This window comes from Lynx rufus, unplaced genomic scaffold, assembly GCF_022079265.1.
Source record: "Lynx rufus isolate CCGP_SWC_20201006 ecotype Redwood Valley unplaced genomic scaffold, mLynRuf1.p SCAF_3, whole genome shotgun sequence".
NCBI lineage: Eukaryota > Metazoa > Chordata > Mammalia > Carnivora > Felidae > Lynx > Lynx rufus.
The window spans coordinates 58,971,777-58,989,928 of NW_025814845.1; the positions used below are offsets into that span (position 1 = coordinate 58,971,777).

At 41.9% G+C, this 18,152-nt stretch overlaps 1 protein-coding gene and 1 non-coding gene across 2 annotated transcripts in view; both read right to left on the reverse strand.

Moving 5' to 3' along the window:
- CCDC158 (coiled-coil domain containing 158) overlaps window positions 1-18,152 on the reverse strand; it is a 104,027-nt gene that overhangs the window by 55,448 nt on the left and 30,427 nt on the right. The window contains exons 9-13 of the mRNA XM_047091594.1: window positions 15,770-15,889; window positions 13,593-13,790; window positions 11,978-12,460; window positions 4,037-4,226; window positions 1,873-2,025 (exon numbers count right to left, since the gene is read on the reverse strand). Coding sequence (XP_046947550.1) covers window positions 1,873-2,025; window positions 4,037-4,226; window positions 11,978-12,460; window positions 13,593-13,790; window positions 15,770-15,889 — 1,144 coding nt within the window. The remainder of the gene's footprint in view (window positions 1-1,872; window positions 2,026-4,036; window positions 4,227-11,977; window positions 12,461-13,592; window positions 13,791-15,769; window positions 15,890-18,152) is intronic.
- LOC124521446 (U6 spliceosomal RNA) lies at window positions 1,132-1,238 on the reverse strand. The gene has a single exon (XR_006964530.1). It is a non-coding gene; the product is annotated as a U6 spliceosomal RNA (small nuclear RNA).

Below are 18,152 nucleotides of genomic sequence, written 5' to 3' on the forward strand. Positions count from 1 at the left end.
AAGTGATCTTTTTAAAGATTCCAATGATACCACAAACCATTCAATTTTCATTCTCATGGCTATTGCATGTGCTTGGAACTCACTACTATTTCAATAGTAAAATTGGCAGCATTAGCACATATGGAATTATTTTAGTAAAACTGGTGATGGGGTGAGAATGTTCAAGGCAGGTAGTAGGCACTGAATACTTCAGATATGGGAGACCCTTGAAAAGACATATGAAGCTCATCCTTGCTTGGAAATTCAAAGCCAGAGACCCAGTGTTGTTTCCTACAGGAAAGAGGTTTGAAAATGCCACTGGCTTTGAGTTGAGTCAGGTCCAGATACAGCTTAGAGGTTAAAAGGCAAAGAGAAAATGTATCATTCTTCTTTTTTTTTTTTAATTTTTAAAAATATTTATGTATTTTTGAGGCAGGGGGAGAGGGGGAGGGAGAAAAGGAGTGAGAGAGGGAGAGTGAGAGGGAGAGGGAGAGGGAGAGGGAAAGGGACAGGAAGAGAGAATCTGAAGCAGGCTCCAGGCTGTCAGCACAGAGCCTGACCTGGGGCTCGAACCCACAAACAGTGAGATCATGACCTGAGCTGAAATCAAGAGTCGGTCACATAAACGACTGAGCCACCCAGGTACCCAAAAAATGTACCATTCTTTAAAAAAACCATCAGAGAGGATAAAAAGTCTCTCTTCTGGCTAAGGAGTAGTTGCTATAGCGAAACTGTTGAAACAGGGCTCATCAGGCATGGCACATCGATCTATTAACAGAGCAGCAGTCTGACATCATTTGCTCATCATTTGCTCACCACTCACCTAATTCAAGCACTCTGAAGAACTCTGGTCTGATTAAGCGAATCAAGGTTGGCCTTCAAGCTTGTTTTCTTAAATCTCTTTTAAGATAATTTTAATCAATAAAAATTAGCATTTGAATGCAAAAACAGGATTACTGAGTGAATTGAATCATTGTAATATGACTGGGGCTGTTGTGGAGATGCCAGCAGGGCACTGAAGAGAGGGCTCTCTCTGGTGGTGGGGGAAGGGAACGGACCCCCAAATGGGCCTCCTGAGCGACTTCTCCAAACCCCACCATTTGCTTGCTGGTTAACACCAAGCAAGAAAGAGATGAACCTTTAAGGACTACACAAAATACAGAACACTTCGAGAACATGCATTTGGTCTCTGGACAGGGATCATGATCATCTTCTCTGTATCATTCTAGTTTTAATGTATGTGCTGCTGAAGCAGGCACAGAAATAAATCTTTGACACTAAAAAATGTTGAGAGATAAAAAATATAGGACTTACTTATTCTTACAGTCGGCTAATATAGCCATACCAACACTAATAAATAATGATATAAAACAGCAGATAACCTTCTCTCTCAGAATTAATACAGGCAGCAAGGGACAAAGGGAACAGGTCCAAGGGGTGAAAGGGACCACTCATGCCAGCCGTTCAATTCCCAGGGTTCATCCCGTTTATATCGCAGAAAAGGAATCAGGAACTGACAATTAACCACAAATTTATAGTTTATGTTGGTAATGAACATGTGAAAAATTAGGGGTTGAATGAAAATTATTGGTGACGTGTATTTTTATCAACACTTCCTTAAAAGTAATTGGCATTTATAGACATTGAGATCTATTAGAGATTACTAAAACAGCCACAGGAAAAGAAAGATTCAGATACTTCAGGGCTTAAATTAAGCACACAGCATTTTCCCCCAAAACCCCCGAGTAGAACGACTGCTAACACCCATCGTTGGTGCCTGTCACTGTGCACCGGGACCCGGGAAAGGTGCCAGGCAATGCAACCAGGTTTGTGTTATAATAAATCTAGACCAATGGAATTAAAAACAGAAGAATAAAATCTAATAGAGCATACCATGACCATCGGATCCTTCCATCGACTTTAACGTATTTCTTGTTTGTTCGAGTTCAGACTGTGCAGATTTTAATTGCATTTTCAGTTTATTTGTAGTAGCTTCCATCTCTTCAGTTTTGTTTCGAAAATTCCTTTTTAAGACTTCATAGTCCTCTGTACAGTGTGATAATTATAGAAGGTTACTTTTTTCTACCCCACTGTATGAAGTATGTTTTATTTGTGATTGATGATCACAGAATTTTAGAGCCAGAAGAGACTTCATCTAGCTCCATCACCATTTGTTATAGAAATTAGATGTACATACACATTTTCCGAGTGGATCCTCCTTCTCTACCCGCTTACTATTCATGGCTTTTTCCAGCCAGTGTAATTGGCTCACGTCAATTGCATCTTAAACTTTCTTGGATGGTCGTACCCACCACTAAGGATCTCACCACCATTTGTAGGCAGGTGAATCTCCATGATGTGATCAGTAACCTGGGGTTGCTTTGTGTTCTAGCTTTTTTCTTTCAATGTTTATTTATTTTGAGAGAGACAGAGAGAGAGAGTGAGAACGAGAGAGAGAGCGAGCATGTGGGTATGCAAATCGGAGCACGAGCAGGGGAGGGGCAGAGAGAGAGAGAGGGAGAGAGAGAGAGAGAGAGAGAGAGAGAATCTCAAGCAGGCTCCACATTGTTGGTGCAGATGCCGAGCTCCGTCTCAGAACTGTGAGACCACGGCCTGAGCCAAAATCAAGAGTTGGATGTTTAACTGACTGAGCCATCCAGGCACCCCTCTGACTTTTTATCTCTAGTAACTATTAAAAGACCTGGCACACATTCATCATTTATACACAAGAACACACACACAAACACACCTTTTTATATATTTATATATGCTAGATTTATATACAGAGGGAACAGGCAGAGCCAAGACCTCTTTGCTGAAATCTGTCTCCCCACACATTTCCATGTGGATGTCCTAGCACCACCCACACCAACCAGCTCATGCTGGCTATGTATCATCCTCTGGCCCTTAAGCCTGCCCCTCTAACAGCTTCCCTCTCTCAGCTATTGGTACCATCGTTTTCCCAGTAACACAGACCTACAACCTGAAGGCCACACATAACCCCTCTAATCACTAAGTACTGCTGTTCAACTGCCAAAATACTCTAATCCTTCCTCTCATTCTCACCGCCACTGCCTTGGTTCAAGTTCTCATAGCTCCTGGGGCCATTGCAAGATCCTCTTGGGCTGGCTGGCCCCTGGCCTTTCTCTACCTGCTGACACTGTCCTTCCAAAATATGTTAGATGACAATAATCTCCTGCTTAATGTCTTCTGCTGTTCCACACTGTCTGGCTCTGCCTATCTACTCTGCCTCATATCTTAGCCTTTGTGCCTCAAATACTCAACTACTTCTGAGGTCATATTGTTATTTCATGCCTCATGCTTTAGCCCATAATGTTCTCTCCACCTGGGTTGCCCTTCTACTTCTTTTTTACCTGCCAATTCCCAGTGCTTCCTTCAGACTCAGCAGAGGAGGTTTGAGTCCTATAGGAGACTTTCTATACTCTTCCCTTCTGCACCAGCACACTGATCTTCATCTGCTGTACTAACCCATTCTATGGAGGTCTGGCTCCCAACTAGCCGGGGTCCCCCCTGTTGTGTTTCTAAGGCCTATCTCAGTATCTGGCCTAGTACACGCTCAGGAATCATGGACTCTGTGTGTGTGTGTGTGTGTGTGTGTGTGTGTGTGTGTGTGTGAAGTAAATGATACCTGTATCACACTAATTGTGAACTAGGAGTGTTTTGGTTTTAAATTTAAGATCTTAGATTTCTCCTTTCCAGAAATCTATGCCAAGTCTGTTACATATGTTGCTTCATTATGAAACTTCTGATCAAGCTATTTGACTCAAAGGACTCAAGGTTTCCACTTCCTTCCCCCTTTTCTTGAAAACGCAGTGAAGAATTTCCTGGACTCTGAGAGGTGACTAATGTTAACAGTTAATGAGTGCAAGATACAGGAGCTCTGCTAGGAGAGGCGTCAAGACTTCTGGGCAGCATAATTATCCCTGTGGGTGACGTGGGAGGCGCGGCCACCCTCCTGCAGCAGTCTTGGCGTCCATGCTGGACCTCAAGGGCAGCGCTCTGAGCGGTCAGTAGACCGCGAACCAAAGGAACGTACCTGAAAGACTGTGCAACTCGTTCCTGCTGGTCTTCACCTCATTTAATAACTGGTCCCTCTCCTGCCGGATGTCCTTCACTGCACGGAGCCGCTCAGAGCCTGCATTCACCAGCTTCACCTTTTCCAGCTCCAGGTCACTCACTCGGGCCTCAAGTTCCCGTATCTTTGCATCTTTTTTATCTTTTAAAATCTAAACATCGGGACAAATACAAAGGACAGAGTAAGAAAAAAAATTATGTAGATGTACTTATAATTGACATTGTATTAGTATCTTATCTATGTTTAATATCTTTTTCCTTTCCTACAATATTAAGTTTCTATTTTATTATAAAACCTCAACAGTAAATGGGAAAACAAAAGGAATATTTTACCTTCCTTTTAACCTTAGGTGTCAATCTCCAGTATCATTTGCTGTAACTCCTTCGTTATTCTTATCCCTATTTTTTTTAAGTTTATTTATTTTGAGACAGCGAGAGAGAGTGTGCACGCGTGCACTTGGGGTGGGGGCAGAGACAGAGGTAGAGAGAGAATCCCAAGCAGGCTCCTCTCTGTCAGCACAGAGTCCCACTTGGGGCTCAATCTCATGAACTGAACTGTGTGAGATCGTTACCTAAGCCGAGATCGAGTCAGGTGTTTGAGCCACTCAGATGTTCCTTTTTTTTTCCCCCATTAAAAAAAAAAACAAAAAACAAAAAACAAACGTACTGAGCACCTACTCTGTGTCAGGAACTATTTTACATGTTGGGAACAGAGCAGCAGGGCAGGGACTGGGGTGAGGCCTCACTTGCCTCCCTGAGTTCTGTGTCCTAGGAGCCTCACTAGCCTTGCCCTGTCCCAGTCTTGAAACACAGGAAGTAAAACAAACAATGTCCTTGTCCCCACGGGGCTTACATTCCAGTCAGAGGAGGCAGAGGATAACAAATATTTAATAGTGTAATAATAAGTGACTTAAAAAAAGAATAAAAGAAGGTGAGGGGGTAGAGAATGAATGCAGGGGAGGAGCTCTGCACGTAAGAGATAAGTTGGCAGGTAGAAAAGCGCCCAACTGCTATTCTTATTAAAGCCTGCAACAAGGCTGGCCCCTGGCTGGTATCTGGGGACTTGGATTTAGGAGAGTGTCCCCCACTCAAACTGTAAGAGTATCTCACTGCGCCTAAACCATTTCTGCAGACAAAATTATTTATGCTGAGTACCCGCTTTCCTTCTGAAGGACTGGAATACTTGCCAGGCAACGGGTGTCTGTGTGACCAGTCCCCAGTATAAAAACCCTGGGGACTGAGTCTGCAATGAGCTTCCTTAGCAGTATTTGACGTGTGTGCTGTCACAGCTCATTGCTGGAGGAGTCAAGTACATCCTGCACGGACTCTGCCAGAGAGGAGTTTGGAAGCCTGGGCCTACTTTCCTCCCATGTACCTTTTCCCTTTGCTGATTTTACCTTCTATTCTTTCACTGTAATAAACTGTACCCATGGGCACAACTCTATGCTGAGTCCCGGGAGTCCTCCTAGCCAATGTTTGAACCTGGTGGTAGTCTTGGGGACCCTGACCCTCTCTGATGAGCAGAAACCTCAAAGAGGGAGGTGAAGGAGCAACCCATGTTACAGGCTTGGGGACAGCTCTAGGCACAGGGAATGTGTTCAGGAAACAGCACAGCCATCAGAATGGCTGGTGGGGGGAGACTGGAATCTGCCACCCCAAACATGTTTCTTTGGCATAAAGATTATTTCAAGCTGATTATTTTGAGAAACAGCAGACATGGGAGAAGGTCTGAAAACAGAGAAATTGCCTTTTAAGGGATATTTCTATTTACAAAGGAAGTCTCCATTTGTAAGGGTGTCTCCCTCTGTGAACCACAAAAGAAAGGATGACTCTAAATTATAAGAGAACTTATCAATGGGGAAGGCAGAGTTTAAATCTGCAAAACAAACCTCATCCCTGTTCTCCATAGTTCTCCTGATCACCTTCCCAAAACTTGCCTCTCTCACCTCCTTGTTTGTTTTAGCTAAAGATGATATTTAAGTATTTAAGCCTGAATTTTTTTTTTTTTTTTAAGTAGGCTTCATACCCAATGCAGAGCCTAACATAGTCTCGAGACTATGAGCTCAAGACCCGAGCTGAAGGGTGCCTGGGTGCCTGAGTTGGTCCAACTTCAGCTCAGGTCATGGTCTCATGGTTCGTGGGTTCGAGCCCTATGTCAGAATCTGAGCTGACAGCCTGGAGCCTGGCGCCCAGAGCCTACTTCAGACTCTGTGTCTCCCTCTCTCTCTCTCTCTCTGCCCCTCCCTCACTTGTGTGCTCTCTCTCTCTCTCTCTCTCAAAAATAAACATTAAAAAAAAAAAAAAAGCCTAGATCAAGAGTTGGATGCTTCACTGACTGAGCCACCCAAGTGCCCCTAAGACTGAATTCCAAGCCACCTCTCAGTTACTCATTTCCCTGGGCTTCTCCCTTGTATATATCAGATATATGTATTAATAAACTTCTGTTTGTTCTTTTCTTGTTGATCTGTCTTGGTTTCAGGGGTTCAACTGAGAATTTAGAAAGACAGAAGGAGAAGGATTTCTCCTGCTCTACACTGGAGTGGACTGAGCATGGGGGAAAAAAGAAGTTGGAGATGAAGTCAGGGAGGGAGCCGTGGGTAAGACTGACCTTAGAGGCAGTGTAAGGATGTGAGAGTTCATTCTGAGGGAGATAAGAAGCTGTTGGACAGTTTTGAGCATGGGAGTGATGTAACGCTTTAAAATAGGATTCTGGTTCCTGTGTGAAGCATAAACAGTAGTGGGGGTGGAGGTAGTAGGGGAAGCAGGGAGACCAATGAGTAGGCAGTTGCAAGAGCAAGTGAGTGCGGTGGTGGCTGGATCTGGTCCTTGGGTGAAACAGGTAATAGCAATATGGAAAGTCTGATTTTGCATTTCCAGCTGTCAGAAGTTCCCAGCTTGGTATGCCTCTGCAAACTCTGACCAAACCACTCCTATTTCTTACAGAAGGCTTTTTCTCTGGACTTCTTCCCCATCCTTCTGTAGGGGCACCGCCTGTGAGTCAGGCACTAAAGTTTGAAATCTCAAAGTCTGCTATGTCTGTCCCTTTCTCCTAACCCCTTATACTCAACTGTTCTCCAAATCCTTCCCTAGGCAATGCGGATTATCCTCGCCTCTCATGTGGATTCCTACAACTGCCTCTTAACTGGTCTCTGTATTGGTAAGCCTTCCTAGGATGAAACCCCCTTACCAGGACCTAGGTCTGCAATACCCACATGTGACCATCGAGCACCTGAAATGTAGCTAATCTAAGGGGAGATGTGCTACAAGTGGAAAACGCACTGGATTTCAAGGACTTCATATTAAAAGACAACGTAAAATACCTCAATAATTTGTTACATTGATCGCAATATAAAAATATCACCATATTTGACATATATTGGTTAAATAAAAGTCCTTTCATCTGTTTCTTTTCAAGTGTCTACTAAAAAATTTAAAAATTCTATATGTGGCTCATGTAATTTCTAGTGGACAGAGCAGGCTTAGATCCTTCCAAGTTAACACCGTTCAAAAAAAAACAACTTACTTTTTGGTCACCAGATTGTTCCCCCAAAGTAAGACCTGTCGTCCAGAAATATAATATTAGCTAATGCAGTTTGTACAGTAGCAATTTCAACGTAGAGGCCAATGCTGTGTTTGCAATGTAAACAGGTAACAGGCTTCCAGCTGCTTCAGAAAGGACTGGTGGAGAGCACAGGCCTCTCTCACTGCACAATCCCTGGAACAGCCTGAGGCATCACATGTATTGGGCATATGCTACCCTGTTCCACCTCATGGAATCAGCTGATGGACTTTCAGTCCTTTCTTAGCCTTTTCAGAAAGGATCCGGCTTTGGGGCGCCTGGGTGGCGCAGTCGGTTGGGCGTCCGACTTCAGCCAGGTCACGGTCTCACGGTCCGTGAGTTCGAGCCCTGCGTCAGGCTCTGGGCTGATGGCTCGGAGCCTGGAGCCTGTTTCCGATTCTGTGTCTCCCTCTCTCTCTGCCCCTCCCCCGTTCATGCTCTGTCTCTCTCTGTCCCAAAAAATAAATAAACGTTGGAAAAAAAAAAAAAAAAGAAAGGATCCGGCTTTGAGGGCCCGCAGCTCATCCTGGTTCTGTGCTGTCAGTGTGTGCAGGACCCAGCCTGAAGAGGTGAGAGAAACCACATGTTCTGGGGCTCGGATTCCCCTCCCTTCTGCTGCTTGGGCTGTGGAGGGAAATGGTTGTGGCAGTAAAGCTCAGGTTTCTACCTACATCCTCTGTGCCTGTGTGAAGCTCTTCTCACTGGAGGAATTTCCCTGAAGCTGCTCCTGCTCCACGTTTGGGAACTGAAAACTAGTTTCCACCCTCTCCGATCTAGCTTTGAATTCTCTGTCCAAACTTTGCCCCGTTAATCTACCCCAACATGGCCTTTGTCGTGTCACCTCCTCCTCTCTATCCAAAACCCTTAATGGCTCTCACACCATCTCTAGGCTGAAGCACACACTGAACTTCCCCTTCCTAGAAATACCTCATTCCTCCTCTTTGCCTATTTCAAGTCCCCGCTTCTCTATGAAGTCTTCATGAGCCACCGCGGTCACAGAGATCCACGCTGCTCTGGGGCCACTCTGATACTAGAAGGTGATGTGTGCTGTCTGGAAATGTATCTAAAAACACTGAGTCTCCGGCCTCATCCTAAACCTACTGTATCAGAAACCCTGGGGTGGGGCTCAGCAGTCTGTGTTTTAACAAGCCCTCCAGGTGACTCTGGTTCTGACTGAGAAGCACTGCCCTATATAATATTTACTCATAGACTGCCTAGGGTCAAATCCCAAGGTAGTGTTGCTCTCAGGTAAGTTATTGAGTCTCTCTGTCTCAGCTTCCGCATCTTTAAGATGGGATAACAACATGCCCACCTCATTAGGTTTTTGTGAAGATTAAATTTAATTTTTAGGGTATAAGACTCAACAATTATAGGGTACAAGTCTCCTTTTTCCTTAACAAAAGGTACAACAATCTTCTTTTCTCCTCTAGTAGGTCTGTAAACCTATCTAAAGTTTTCATTGTAAACACTGGCCATTGAGAAGCCTTTATAAATCTCTTTCATGGTGAATTTGACCATCATAAAATATCCTCATGAAATAACCAAGTAAAAACTTAAACACTAGGAAATCAAAACAATTTTATAATCAAGAAAACTTAAGCACAGTTCTTTATGCAATGAACCTGTATATTTCCATAAGATTAAGTAACTATCATTGGCCCTACTTTTAGAATGAGGAAACTGAGTCATCTAAGGTTTATGTGATTTGTCTCCTTTTACTCACCAAGTCAGAGATACAGGTGATGTAAAGCTTGGGATATCAAATTTTACAATAATTCATCCAATCATATATTTGAGTACCTGCTGGGTGCAATGCATAAAAATACAGGGCAGGGGGTACAAAAATGAAAAAGATGTGTATCCTACTTTGAAGAGTCTGCTGTCTTATGGGGATGAGGGGACACTGCTGTTTAAACCCACTCAGTGCAACAGAGAATGTGACCAGGTTATGACAGATAGAGATAAAGAGCGATAAAGTTCTGAAGGAGAATGGGATGGGGGAAGGGAACATTTACTAAACATCTTCTGTACACCTGGAATTAGGCTAAGTCCTTGATACATATTTTCTCATTTAAGCCTCTAGTAACCAAGTAAAGTTATTGGGAGTCTTTTGTTTGTTCTTTTCTTTGTCTTTCTTTTTTTTAATGTTTATTTTTGCGAGAGAGAGTGCACGCATGTGGAGGAGGGGCAGAGAGGGGGACAGAGGATCCAAAGCAGGATCTGCTCTGACAGCAGAGAGCCCAATTTGGGGCTCAAACTCACAAACCATGTGATCATGACCTGAGTCGAAGTCAGATGCTCAACCGACTGAGCCACTCAGGTACCCCTTTCTTTTTTTTTTTATTTTCTTTTTTTTTTAATTTTAATTTCAGTTAGTTAACATACAGTATTGTATTAGTTTCAGGTGTACAATATAGTGATTCAACACTTGCCTATGACACCTAGTGCTCATCATGACAAGTGCTCTCCTTAATCCCACCACCTATTTAACCCATCACCCACTGACCTCCCCTCTGGTAACCATCAGTTTGTTCTCCTTACGTAAGAGTCTGTTCTTGCTTTGTATGTCTCTTTTTTTTCCCCTTTCTCATTTTGTTTCTTAAATTCTACATATAGGTGAAAGCATGTAATATTTGTCTTTCTCTGACTTATTTTGTTTAGCATAATATTCTCTAGCTCCATCCATGTCATTGCAAATGGCAAGATTTCGTTCTTTTTTATGGCTGAGTAATATTCCATTGTATGTATATATCACATTTTCTTTATCCATTCATCAATATGTATTATTTATATATTTATGATGCTGCCATAAATACAGGGATGGATGTATCCCTTTGAATGAGTGTTTTTGTATTCTTTGGGTAAATACTCAGTAGTAAGATTTCTGGATAATAGGGTAGTTCTACTTTTAACTTTTTGAAGAATTTCTATACTGTTTTCCACAGTGGCTTCACCAGTTTGCATTCCCACCAACAGTGCACGAGGGTTCCTTTTTCTCCACATCCTTGCCAACACCTGTTGAAGAAATCCCAGTCTTTTAAAGTGGGTTAAAAATGCACATGCACAACTTCTGCCACCAAGCACTGTTGGTGGGAATGCAAACTGGTGCAGCCACTGTGGAAAACAGTACAGAAGTTTCTCAAAAAGTTAAAAAAAAAAAAATAGAACCACACTACATAGAGCAATTGCCCTACTGTGTATTTACCCAAAGAATACAAAAATACTAGCGGCACCTGGGTAGCTCAGTTAGTTAAGCGTCCAACTCTTGGTTTCAACCCAGGTCATGATCTCAAGGTTTGTGAGTTTGAGCCCCACATTGGGCTCTGAGCTGACAGTGCAGAGCCTGCTTGGGATTTTCTCTCTCTCTGCCCCTTCCCCACTTGCATGCTCTATCTCAAAATAAACAAAAAAAAAAATTTAGAATACAAAAATACTAATTCAAAGGGATACATGTGCCCCTAAGTTTACAGAAGCATGATCTACAATAGCCAAGTTATGGAAACAGCCCAAGTGTCTATCGATTGATGAATGGATAAAGAAATGTGAAATATACATACAATGGAATATTACTCAGACATAAAAAGAATGAAATCTTGCCATTTTGCAATGACATGGATGAAGCTAGAAAGTATTACACACTAAGCAAAATAAATCAGAGAAAGACAGATATTGACTTCCCTCATATGTGGAATCTGACAAAAGAAAGGGGGGAAAAAGAGAGAGAGAGAGAGAAAGACAAAGCAAGAATAGACTCTTAAGTATGGGGACAAACTGATGGTTACCAGAGGGGAGGCGGATGAGGGGGATGGTTAAACGGGTGATGGGGATTAAGGAGGGCCCTTGGTGTGATGAGCATCGGGTGATGTATGGAAGTGCTGAATCACTATATTGCACAACTGAAACTCATATTACAAAATATGTTAGCTGTTCTTTTTTTTTTACAGATATGGAGGCCAAGATTTAGTGAACAATGCAGTGTTTTATAGTCATTGAGTGGTGAGAGATGGGATTCAAAGATGGGTCTATCTGAAGAGGGAGACAATACTTCAAACTGTGGGATCAGAAATGTCTTCATGAGGAACCTGGATTTTCTGATTTTTTTTTTCTCTTTCATATCAGTAGTCCTGAACCAGTTTGGGGCCACCCACTCCTTCTGGAATCTAATAAAAGTATGGATCCTTTCTCACAAAAACACACAGATGCACTCAGACACAATTAGTTTCAAACAAGCTAGAGGGTTCACAGGCCCTCTTCACAGAGCTCCTCTTCAGTGACTTAAGTCAAACTTCCTTAATGAGGGGAAAGCTATTTCAGAAGCTAAGCCACAAAAAAATCTCTACAGACCTTGAATTCCTGTAGCTCCAGTCTCCTATCATTGATCTCCTTTTCGAGCTGAGCCTTTTCCACTTGCATGGCACCAGCCGTTCGTCCATGCTGGCCAACCAGCTGTGTCATGTTTTCGATCTGCTGTCGCAAAATCTCGATCACCTTGTCCTTCTCTGCCATCTGGAGCCTGAGGGCCTCACACTCCGTCTGCACGTTTCTGAGGTGATCTCCCTCCGTCTTCAGGTGCTGCAGCTCCTGCAATTTCAAGTCCACCCGGGAGCGCAGCTTTGTGATCTCCGAATTGGTAGCCTCGATGGCTCTCTCTTTTTCCTGGAGGGAAGCTGTCAGGTCCGAAACGGTCCTCTCTGAGCTCTCCAGGGTCATTTTCTTGGCGGTCAACTCTTCGACCACTTTTCGGAGCATCTCTTTGGTGGATTCAAGCTGAGCAGTCAGGGAGGACACTTTTTCTAGACTTTCATTCTTTCCCTGAATTGCCGCCATCTGATTGTTAAAGAAAATTTCATGGATTTGGGCAGATAGGTAGAGGCACCCTCAAGACATATAACAAGCTAGCTCACAAACATGAAATCATGACTCAGATAATATCTACTTAGACTAACTCAAATCGTTTTGCTGCCAGAACTCTGTACAGGCCACAGACCAAATACAGTTAATTAGACCAAGGTGGAGAGAACTTCATTAAGTAACAGTGCTCCTCCAGAATGGCTTTCTAGTGTGGGAGCTTGGGAAGTTTCCTCTGAGGATGTTTTCTGTAACAATTTAACTTAGGATAACACTGGCGATAGGGGGAAGCATGGTAGGATGATAACTGCCCTTCCTCACGATTTCCCTCCAATGTGCCCCTTAATTCTACCTGAGGGAAAAGTGAGTAACGGCTTGTATGCAACATGCACTTACCTTCTCAGGTCTTGTTTGGAAAAGAGTTAAGAATCTAACTCCCAGTGTCTCCTGTCACCTTTCTTCTTGCCCAGCTTGGGCCAAAGAGTGGGAAAATGGCTTTGCCTGGATTTTAAGCCAAGACTGGTCTCTTTGGTTTGCTTTCACATTTGGGGGAACTTAGGCTTTTGTGGGATGCTTTTTATGTCTCTGTAGCAATAAGTGGCCCTGGAACCATGTCCCTTCGGTACCAAAGGTATGGTGCTGTTAATAAAGCATTCAACATTTTGTTACTGCCGCCCTGAAATGCAGTGCAGCCATCTTGTGCATCTATCAGTCTTGATACATCTTGCGCACCAATCAGTTTGGGGGAAAACCAAAACCAGAAGACATGTTGGAAACCTTCAACCCTGCTGTTCCTTAGATGTCCTTATGGTTTGACGCTTTTCTGAAATAAGCAACTATTAGGTTGCCAATGTGTACGTGAAAATAAAAAGGCAACTGGATGCGAATTTCATTAGTCAACAATGAACGAAAAGGAGATAAAGCTTAACATTTTAATTTAATCAGTGGTCAAAAATATAGAAATAAGCAACAGGTTTTTATGACTTGCTCAAAGAATCCATAGCTCTATTTCAGAGCTGTTCCTAGGCCCATACTTTTTTTTTTAAGGCTCTACCAACACACATTTTTCCCTGAGAAGAACCTGGGGAAGCCATCCCGGGCCGTGCCTGACCTGCCGCTCCATCTGGCCCTGACACTCGCTCTTCATGGCCTTGAGGAGGGCTTCCAGGCGCTGCAACTCCATGTTCCTGTCATCCAGCTCCCGCCGCAGGTGGTCAATGGTGATGCTGTTGCCCGTGTCCCGGTCCCACAGCCGCTTATTCTGCTCCTTCTCCAGACTCAGCTCCTTCTCTCTTTTATGCAGATCAGCCTACAAGAAGTGAGGTGTGTCCCCCGATTTGTATTAAATAATTCAAGAAAAACTCTTATTTTCCTTATATCATCTTTGGAATTTTTATATGATTTGAGAAGGCTCTGGTTTTGGAATCTTGTTATTTTCTTTTTTTTAATGGCTTAAGGACAACTATTTCCTAGAAGAACATGGTAGCAGTTCGCTTACTTGTAATTTCTAGCATCACAAGTAAATCTCAATGGACTAGTCCCCAAATAATATAAAACTAAAAGGAGAACACAGTAGATTTTTAAAGTCATCCTGTTTTTAAGGTTTGGGTTTTCTAGCAAAGGCATTATGCCTCACACCAAGTGTGCTCCTGTAATAAAGAAATGTTCAAAAGCTTGAAAGAATAGCAACAGTCTTTGGTCAACTGCTTCAGAAATGGCAGAACAGCGTTTGGTACTGAGAGGGGAGTAGCAGTTGGCTGTGAACAGAATTCTGTTCCTCTTCCACAGCTAAAAAAAAACCACATAGTGTTTACTGACAGCGAAAACTCAGTATAATGGGAGAAACAAAGACAAAGGAAAAAGTAAGACACAGACACAAAAAACTGGAAGTGGTTTGTCATTAAAGAGACACAGCTAAGCAGGGCACCTGGTGGCTCAGTTAAGCATCCGACTTCAGCTCAGGTCATGATCTCCTGGTTCATGAGTTCAAGCCCCATATTGGGCTCTGTGCTGTCAGAGCCCCTCTCTCTCTGATCCTCTGACCCCCTCTCTCTGTTCCTCCCCCCCCACCCTGCTCACACTCTCTAAAATAAATAATTTAAAAAGAGAGACCCACCTAAGCAAAAACAGAAAGAAATCACTGAGGAGATCAAAATTCTTCAAGAAGGCATTTGAGTCGGACCTTATGACCAGCTTGGAAATGCAGAGATCAGGAAGAAGGGACTGGAAAGGTGGATGTGTGATTTGATTGGAGTACCGGGGGCGTGTAGAGAGAAAGGATCGGAAAGGTAAGCTGTGGCCAGATTGTGAACAGTTTTGAAAGGTATAGATAGAGTCTGACTTTTATGGGGAAAATAATTTTGGAGTCATAGTGACATAATCAGAGTGATTTAGAAGATGAGTATGGCAGCACTTTACAGGCCAGACCGAAGAGGGGGAAAACTGGAGGTAGGAACCCTAGTAAGGAGACGTTGCCCTGCTCCAGGTTGAATGAGGGGCTTGGACCAAGGGGTAGTGGTGGTAAGAATGAAAAGGAGGGGAGGGTTTTCAAGGTCTTTCAAACAATCTGCAAGATTTTCAAATTAGATCTGAGGACTTGGGGACCCACGCAATAGGAGGGAAAGATGTGAAGGACTATCCCAAGGTTTGGAGCTGGTCACACCCAGCTGCCGGCTCTACCTTTAACGTTTGCTCCTCAAACCCCGTGTCAGCCTATGAAGGACGGCTCCACCAGCAGAGGGCACTATACCCTACAGAGGGGTCTGGGAGTGAGAAGTGTATTCTGTACTGCCAATATCACATATAGGAATACCAAACATCTCCTTTCCTAAATTTCTTACCCTACAGTACCTCTGACAGAGGGCACAGGTTGCTTCGCTACTATTGGGATCCTATTTCCTTTCTTTAAAATAATTTTTTTTAACCTCAACTTCCATTCAAATGTTCTGTACACACGTGTCTGTGTTTTGAATGTTATTTGGCTTGAAAACAAACACTCCATACTACCTCGGTTTAGTAGAACACATTTATCTAATTGAAAGATGGGTCACTTGAAGACTAGCTTCACCTAATTTATAAGCTTTAACAGTTCTGCTTAAGGAAAACAAAATAGGTAAAGTTTAGAACATTTATATTCAAAACTTGAATAATGTCAAGATATTCTGTTGTGTATGTATGCGCAAATGTTTTGTAAAATTTGTAATTTTATAAATAAAACCAGTTTTATGAAACACTTTGGTGAGAAACTTCCTAGAATTAATCTCATTCATATTTAGAGCATAGTCTTACCAACAGCTTTTGAAGCTGATCGTCCAAATTTCCTGATTCCTGACTGAACTGATCACGTTCTGTCCGTGCCTCAGTTAGCTCAGAGCTGGCAAGGACTAACTGCTTTTCGAGCTCTTCTATCTAGAAGGAAAGCAGAAATCAATCTGACTATGTTAGTGGGGAATATAAAATAAATACAGTCTTTGGAAAGCGGTATTATTTTGGGGGCAAAAATAAAAGCTTACTATGGTATGTTTTGCAAAGTTTTTTAAACTTAAGATCTATGTAGAATTGTAAGAGGGAAATTAGCCAAAATGAAATATTTGATGCTGTTAGATATGGGCACTGTTTGTAATCTCTTTTTCACACCATTCAAGGTTTGTCTCCTTTGAGTATGTGTTCTGTCATTTGGTACTTAAGGAGATTTGGTGTGGCATAAATAACATTGTATACAGCCCACACAAATGACATGCATTATACGCAGAAGAGTTATTTTGTTTTAGAGTATCAGAGTTTCAATAATAAAAGGCATCGAATATGCAAGGTAGGCTGAGGTTAAGATCTCAGACAATGGAGACTCCAGGTTTGGATTTTAGCTGAGCCACACAAATTCATAATTTAGGTATTGAGATATTAAAATAATGGGACCATGTTGCTACTTAGTGTTATTACTAAAATACTACTTCCACAACCAGTAAAAAGAAATCCCTGGTATCTGCATAAATGCTACATATTCCTCTTACTTGTAAGGCATCTATTCAATAGGCTTCCAGATTTATTATGTCAAGAATAAAACTTATTGGTTTGGATAATGAACTGTGATTAAAATTTCTTCGAGAATATATGAGCAAGAGTAATTTTTTCTTGATGAGTCTCTATTTTTACCTGGACCAGGTTCATTTAAGATCTTCATTTATTAATTCAACACATACTTAGTGCTTATATGAACACACATATATGCAACTACCTCTTTGATAAATGCTAAGTATGAATACACAGAATTTATATACCTTTCTGTATATACAGAATTATATACCTTTAAAAAAGTAGATTATATAGGCTCATCAAACAGTTTCACATTTGCCTACAGAGTAGAATCAGAGCCTTCAAGGATTGGGATATACATTTTAATATTTGCCTCGGATATATTTTAAAACTGGCTTTACATTTGACTGTATGTTAGATATAAACAAGTATTTCACAAGAATGAAATATACATAAAACATTAGGCTACAGCACAAATGTGTTAATAGGTTCTACTAATCCTATAAAGGAAATTCTTGCACTCTGGCACTCCTTTGGGGGCATATATGGAAAAAAGCCATACAACAACTCCACCTCTGTGGCATGAGTAGCTTCCTAAGGAAAATGGATGACCAGTGTCAGTTGATATGATCCCTTGAGCTCTATTTTTATTGGGAAAGACTAAGTCAGCACACACCTAGTAATGGCATTAGGAATTCTTACGGAAAAGCCCGCAAACTTTTATGTGGGTGGACAAATATCATCAGAGAGGCAACATGATCAGGCTAAGAGCCAAACACCTTAGGTTCTGGTAGAGGTGCTGTCACATAACCTCTCTGAGTCTCAATTTTTTTCACCTATAATTTGAAAAAAGTAATCTAGAAGATCTTTCAAATGCTTTTTTTTTTTTTGCACGAGAAGAACAGTATTAATAGAGCTGAAATTCTATAATTTCCACCTGTCTTTGGAAACAAAGTATGGCCAAAGAAACCATATTTTGAGCTATACGTTTAATAAGAACAGTTTCAACTTGAACAGTTTCAACTTGAAGAGTTGCTCATATGACTAAAACAAACATTTTCTACGCTGAGCTTGGCATAAAACTATTTTCTCTTTGAGCAAAGTATTTGTAGATGTGCTTTAAAAGCTTAAATTAAGACTTGCTATTTTGTCTGTTGTCATTAAAAAAAAAAAGTTCTGGATGACCATTTGATAACATCAAACTAGATGGTGAAAATCTATGAGGCCAAATTTTTAAAAAGGAAAGGAAGAAAGGAACAAAGAAAAAGAAAAGAGCCAAGTCTTCTCTTTCGTCTAAGTTTACTGAGCATCAGAAGTTCCTCCAGACCCCTGCAGGAACATTGGTTTTGTACTTGTCAGTACTGACTCAGCTGCTATAGCTCTGCTTTTACCTTTCACTTTTTAGAATAAAAATATTTATATTAGTTAACCAATCACAAAGATAAATGGAGAGTGAAAGGGAAAACCACTGATGTAGCAGCTGAGCTGATACAAACAGCTGTACAAAACACCTCGAAGCCTTTTGAAATGTCCAGAATAAATATTTACTGACATCTGAGATATATCAAAGGTTTTTCTTTTTCTTTTCTTTTTCCATAGCAGCACTGGTTTTCCCTTTCACCATCTATGAATCTACTTT